A 7,500-nucleotide genomic window follows, 5' to 3' on the forward strand; every position below is an offset into this window, starting at 1 on the left:
CAAAATGTGATATAAGTCAAGGGATGGGAATAGCTTCTAGCAGAAACCGCTCAGTTCTGCCTCCAGACTTATGACAATTAACATCAACCTGCGTCTGGTCATTGAATCAAGTCTCTTCATCTGCCACCTACAGTGGCTTGCGAAAGTATTCACCCCCTTGGCATTTTTCCTATTTTGTTGCCTTACAACCTGGAATTAAAAATATTTTTTTTTTTTGGGGGGGGGGGGTTTGTATCATTTGATCTACACAACATGCATACCTCTTTGAAGATGCAAAATATGTTTTATTGTGAAACAAACCAGAAATAAGACAAAAAAACAGAAAACTTGAGCGTGCATAACTATTCACCCCCCCAAAGTCAATACTTTGTAGAGCCACTTTTTGCAGCAATTACAGCTGCAAGTCTCTTGGGGCATGTCTCTATAATCTTGGCACATCCAGCAACTGGGATTTTTGCCCATTATTCAAGGCAAAACTGCCCCAGCTCCTTCAAATTGGATGGATTCCGCTGGAGTATAGCAATCTTTAAGTCATACCACAGATTCTCAATTGGATTGAGGTCTGGGCTTTGACTAGGCCATTCCAAGACATTTAGATGTTTCCCCTTAAACCACTCGAGTGTTTCTTTAGCAGTATGCTTAGGGTCATTGTCCTGCTGGATGGTGAACCTCCGTCCCAGTCTCACATCTCTGGAAGACTGAAACTGGTTTCCCTCCAGAATTTCCTGTATTAAGCTCCATCCATCATTCCTTCTATTCTGACAGGTCTCCCAGTCCCTGCCGATGAAAAACCTCCCCACTGCATAATGCTGCCACCACCATGATTTACTGTGGGGATGGTAATCTCTGGGTGATGAGAGGTGTTGGGTTTGCGCCAGACATAGCCTTCTCCTTTTGAGCCAAAAATCTCAATTTTAGTCTCATCTGACCAGAGTAACTTCTTCCATATGTTTGGGGAGTCTCCCACATGCCTTCTGGCGAACACCAAACATTTTTGTACAATTTTTTCTGTAGGCAATGTCTTTTTTTTCTGGCCACTTCTCCCTAAAGCCCAGATCTGTGGAGTGTACGGCTTAAAGTGGTCCTATGGACAGATACTCCAATCACCGCTGTGGAGCTTTGCAGCTCCTTCAGGGTTATATTTTTGTTCTCTTTGTTGCCTCTCTGATTAATGCCCTCCTTGCCTGGTCCCTGAGTTTTGGTGGGCGGCCCTCTCTTGGCACACAGCTACAATACATAGACTCCAATGCATAGATAACCAATAGGATAGTGACTAGATAACCAATAGGATAGTGACTAGATAACCAACAGGATAGTGACTAGATAACCAACAGGATAGTGACTAGATAACCAACAGAATAGTGACTAGATAACCAACAGGATAGTGACTAGATAACCAACAGGATAGTGACTAGATAACCAACAGGATAGTGACTAGATAACCAACAGGATAGTGGCTAGATAACCAACAGGATAGTGACTAGATAACTAGATAACCAATCGGTTATGTTAGCACTCGTCTCCCAAACATTCTTCAAGATTGTCTGTCTGTCCGTCCGTCCGTCCGTCCATATGTATATCTGGTTACTTTGTTAGATATAAATAAGTCTGGATGATAGTATTGATTTGTCTGGGAGCTCGGTTGGTCTGTGTGTGTGTGTGTGTGTGTGTATGTGTGTGTGTGTGTGTCGGGAAACGCCATTGCGTCATTGGATATCCGTAACCTACATCGATTATTTTTCCTACACTCAATCTCTGAGGTTTCCATGGTTACGACCCTGAATATACGTGTGTGCGTCTGTCTGCGTATCTGTGTGTGTGCTCATACTTATACATTTGTGTGTGCGTGTGTAGTCTATTTTATCTTTCAGTGATAAGTTCTCTCCATTTCACGCCCTCTCTCTCTACAACGCATTTTTTAAGTATTCAGACCCTTTCACTTGTTCCACATTTTGTTACGTTACAGCCTTATTCTAAAATGGTTTCAATAATGTTTTTCCTCATCAATCTACACACAATATCCCATAATGACATCACAATACCCCATAACGACATCACAATACCCCATAACGACATCACAATATCCCATTATGACATCACAATACCCCATAATGACATCACAATACCCCATAACGACATCACAATACCCCATAACGACATCACAATACCCCATAACGACATCACAATACCCCATAACAACATCACAATACCCCATAACGACATCACAATATCCCATAATGACATCACAATACCCCATAATGACATCACAATACCCCATAACGACATCACAATACCCCATAACGACATCACAATAACCCATAACGACATCACAATACCCCATAACGACATCACAATACCCCATAACAACATCACAATACCCCATAATGACATCACAATACCCCATAACTACATCACAATACCCCATAACGACATCACAATACCCCATAACAACATCACAATACCCCATAACAACATCACAATACCCCATAATGACATCACAATACCCCATAACGACATCACAATACCCCATAACAACATCACAATACCCCATAATGACATCACAATACCCCATAAGGACATCACAATACCCCATAACGACATCACAATACCCCATAATGACATCACAATACCCCATAACGACATCACAATACCCCATAATGACATCACAATACCCCATAACGACATCACAATACCCCATAACGACATCACAATACCCCATAACGACATCACAATACCCCATAATGACATCACAATACCCCATAACGACATCACAATACCCCATAACAACATCACAATACCCCATAATGACATCACAATACCCCATAAGGACATCACAATACCCCATAACGACATCACAATACCCCATAACGACATCACAATACCCCATAACGACATCACAATACCCCATAACGACATCACAATACCCCATAACGACATCACAATACCCCATAACGACATCACAATACCCCATAACGACATCACAATACCCCATAACGACATCACAATACCCCATAACAACATCACAATACCCCATAATGACATCACAATACCCCATAACAACATCACAATACCCCATAACGACATCACAATATCCCATAATGACATCACAATACCCCATAATGACATCACAATACCCCATAACAACATCACAATACCCCATAACAACATCACAATACCCCATAATGACATCACAAAACCCCATAACGACATCACAATACCCCATAATGACATCACAATACCCCATAACGACATCACAATACCCCATAACAACATCACAATACCCCATAATGACATCACAATACCCCATAACGACATCACAATACCCCATAACAACATCACAATACCCCATAACAACATCACAATACCCCATAACAACATCACAATACCCCATAACGACATCACAATACCCCATAACGACATCACAATACCCCATAATGACATCACAATACCCCATAAGGACATCACAATACCCCATAACGACATCACAATACCCCATAACGACATCACAATACCCCATAACAACATCACAATACCCCATAATGACATCACAATACCCCATAACGACATCACAATACCCCATAACGACATCACAATACCCCATAACAACATCACAATACCCCATAATGACGTCACAATACCCCATAACGACATCACAATACCCCATAACAACATCACAATACCCCATAACAACATCACAATACCCCATAATGACAAGAGGTTTTAAGATTTTCTTAAAGATTATTATAAACAAATAACAAAAATACCTTATAAGTATTCACCCCTTTTGCTCTGAGACTCCAAATTGAGCTCAGGTGAATCCTGTTTATATTGATCATCCTTGAGATGTTTCTACAACTTGATTGGAGTCCACCTGTGGTAAATTAAATTGATTGGACATGATTTGGAAAGGCACACACCTGTCTATATGAGGTCTCAAAGTTGACAGTGCATGTCAGAGCAAAAACCAAGCCATGAGTTTGAATTAATTGTCTGTAGAGCTCAGAGATTGTGGAGGATTGTGGAGGATTGTGGAGGATTGTGTCGAGGCAAAGATCTGGGGAAGGGTATCAAACCAATTCTTAAGCATTAAAGATCCCCAAGAACACAGTGGCCTCCATCAAATGGAAGAAGTGTGGGACCACCAAGACTCTTCCTAGAGCTGACCACCCGGCCAAACTGAGCAATCGGGGGGAGAAGGGCCTTGGTCAAGGAGGTGACCAACAACCCAATGGTCACTCTGACAGAACTCTAGAGATCCTCTGTGGAGATAAGATAACCTTCCAGAAGGACAACCATCTCTGCAGCACTCCACCAATCAGGCCTTTATGGTAGAGTGGCCAGATGGAAGCCACTCCTCAGTAAAAGGCACATGACATGACAGCCCGCTTGGAGTTTGCCAAAAGGCACCTAAAGACTCTCAGACCATGAAAAACAAGATTCTCTGGTCTGATGAAACCACAATTGAACTATTTGGCCTGAATGCCAAGCGTCACGTCTGGAGGAAACCTGGCATCATCCCTACAGTGAAGCATGGTGGTGGCAGCATCATGCTGTGGAGATGTTCTTCAGCGGCAGGGACTGGGAGACTCGTCAGGATCAAGGCAACGATGAACAGAGCAAATTACAAAGAGATCCTTGATGAAAACCTGCTCCAGAGCGCTCAGGACCTCAGACTGGGGCGAAGGTTCACCTTCCAACAGGACAACGACCCTAAGCACACAGCTAAGACAACACAGGAGTGGGTTCAGGACAAGAGTCTGTAATACCTACATGTTTGAAGCAGATCACCATAGTCTATGTGCCCAAGAAAGTGAAGGTTACCTGCCTAAATGGTAGCTATGAAGTGCTTTGAAAGGCTGGTCATGGCTCACATCAACACTGTCATCCCAGAAACCTTAGACCCACTCCAATTCACATACTGCCCCAACAGATCCACAGATGACGCAATCTCAATCGCACTCCACACTGCTCTTTTCCACCTAGACAAAAGGAACAGCTATGAGAGAATACGGTTTATTGAATACAGCTCAGCGTTCAACACCATAGTGCCCACAAAGCTCATCACTAAGCTAAGTACTCTGGGACTGAACACCTCCCTCTGTAACTGGATCCTGGACTTCCTGATGGGCCACCCCCAGGTGGTAAGGGTAGGTAACAACACATCTGCCAAACGGATCCTCAACACAGGGGCCCCTCAGGGGTACGTGCTCAGTCCCCTCCTCACCCACTCCAACACCATCATTAAGTTTGATGACGACACAACTGTGGTAGGCCTGATCAACGACAACAATGAAACAACCTATCGGGAGGAGGTCAGAGACCTGGCAATGTAGCACCAGGACAACAACCTCTCCCTCAACGTGAGCAAGACAAAGGAGATTATCGTGGACTATAGGAAAATGAGGGTCGAACAGGCCCCCAGTCTCATCGACGGGGCTGTAGCGGAGAGGGTAGAAAGTTTCAAGTTCCTTGGTTTCCACATTACCAACAAACTATCATGGTCCAAGCACACAAAGACAGTTGTGAAGAGGAGCACGACACTACCTTTTCCCCCTCAGGAGGCTGAAAAGATTTGGCATGGGTCCCCAGATCCTCAAAAAGTTATACAACTGCACCATCGAGAGCATCCTGACCGGTTGCAGCCTGGTATGGCAATTGCTCAGCATTCGACTGTAAGGCGCTACAGAGTGTAGTGCGTACAACCCAGTACATCACTAGGGCCAAGCTTCCTGCCATCCAGGACCTATATAATAGGCAGTCAGAGGAAGGCCCCAAAAAGTGTCAAAGACTCCAGTCACCCAAGTCATACACTGTTCTCTCTGCTACATCAAGGCAAGCGGTACCGGAGAGCCAAGTCTGGGTCCAAGAGGCTCCTCAACAGGTTCTACCCCCTGTCATAAGACTGCTGAACAGTTCATCAAATGGCCACCCAGGCTATTTACATTGACCCCCCCCCCCTCTGTTAATTATCTGTGAATGGTCACTTTACTCCTACCTACATTTACAAATCGACTACTAACCTGCACATTACTGTTATTTTATTGTGTTCATTTTTGTTGTATTTTGTACTTTAGTTTATTTAGTAAATATTTTCTTAACTCTATTTCTTCAACGGCACTGTTGGTTAAGGGCTTGTAAAGTAATCATTTCACTGTAAGGTCTACCCCCCAAATTCGGCGCATGTGACAAATACCATTTGATATGATTTACTGAGATGGGAGAACCTGCCAGAAGGACAACAGTCTCTACAGGACTTCACCAATCTGGGCTTTATGGGAGAGTGGCCAGATGGAAGCCTCTCCTGAGAAAAAGACATGACTGCACGCCTGGACTTGACAAAAAAAGGCACCTGAGTTACAAACATGTAACTCTTTGACCAATTACAGTGTGGTGGGTTAGTTATTGACATCTGTTCAAATATACTGTTTACTAAGGAAAGAGCTAACATGGAGAAAGAAAGATGGAGGGAGGGGGAATGAAAGGGAGAGGGAGAGACAGATAGATATGAAACAGGAGAGGGGGAAAGGGAGTGAGAGGTAGAGACAGTACAAAGGGAAGACAAGAAAATGGAGAGGAAGAAAGAGAGGGAGAGATAATCTTCCAGCAAACATGAGTATCTATCTCCCCCTCCTGGACATGTCTGGTACTGCACATTTTAACATTTAAATCTCTCAGTGCCTGTGTGACTCACATCTGACAGAATAACACTGTGTGTGTCTACAGGTCTGTCGGTGTCAGTGCGTCACGGGGCCCTGTACTCCGGGCTGTCAGGGTTTAATGGAGCTCTGGGTTGTATGGCCGTGGGAGGACTGTTCTTTACCTTCAACTGGAGGACACACCTCTTCTCTATCGCCAGCGGTGAGACATTCTTCTCCGCTTCTTTCCCCCACACCATCCCTCTCTCCTCTCCATCCCTCTCTCCTCTCCTCATCCATCTCTTCATCCCTCTCTCCATCCCTCTCTCCTCTCCTCATCACTCTCTCCTCTCCATCCCTCTCTCCTCTCCATCCATCCATCTCTCCTCTCCATCCCTCTCTCCTCCATCCCTCTCTCCTCTCCATCCATCTCTCCTCTCCATCCCTCTCTCCTCTCCATCCCTCTCTCCTCATCCCTCTCTCCATCTCTTCATCCCTCTCTCCTCTCCATCCCTCTCTCCTCTCCTCATCACTCTCCCCTCTCCATCACTCTCTCCTCACCTCTCCATCACTCTCTCCTCACCATCCCTCTATCCTCTCTTCATCCATCTCTCCTCTCCATCACTCTCTCCTTTCCTCATCCCTCTCTCCATCCCCCTCTCTCCATCCCCCTCTCTCCTCTCTACATCCCCCTCTCTCCTCTCTCCTCTCCTCTCTCCACCCCCCTCTCTCCTCTCCTCTCTCCATCCCCCTCTCTCCTCTTCTCTCTCCATCCCCCTCTCTCCTCTCCTCTCTACATCCCCCTCTCTCCATCCCCCTCTCTCCATCCCCCTCTCTCCTCTCTCCTCTCCTCTCTCCATCCCCC

The 7,500-nt window shown here is 45.0% G+C and overlaps 1 protein-coding gene across 3 annotated transcripts in view; it reads left to right on the forward strand.

Moving 5' to 3' along the window:
- si:dkey-183c6.7 (urea transporter 1) overlaps positions 1–7,500 on the forward strand; it is a 32,440-nt gene that overhangs the window by 13,116 nt on the left and 11,824 nt on the right. For all 3 annotated transcript variants that reach the window (XM_036987256.1, XM_036987255.1, XM_036987257.1), the window contains exon 6: positions 6,724–6,858. In XM_036987256.1, the coding sequence (XP_036843151.1) occupies positions 6,724–6,858 (135 nt within the window). The remainder of the gene's footprint in view (positions 1–6,723; positions 6,859–7,500) is intronic.

The sequence above is a fragment of the Oncorhynchus mykiss genome, chromosome 9 (genome assembly GCF_013265735.2).
Source record: "Oncorhynchus mykiss isolate Arlee chromosome 9, USDA_OmykA_1.1, whole genome shotgun sequence".
NCBI lineage: Eukaryota > Metazoa > Chordata > Actinopteri > Salmoniformes > Salmonidae > Oncorhynchus > Oncorhynchus mykiss.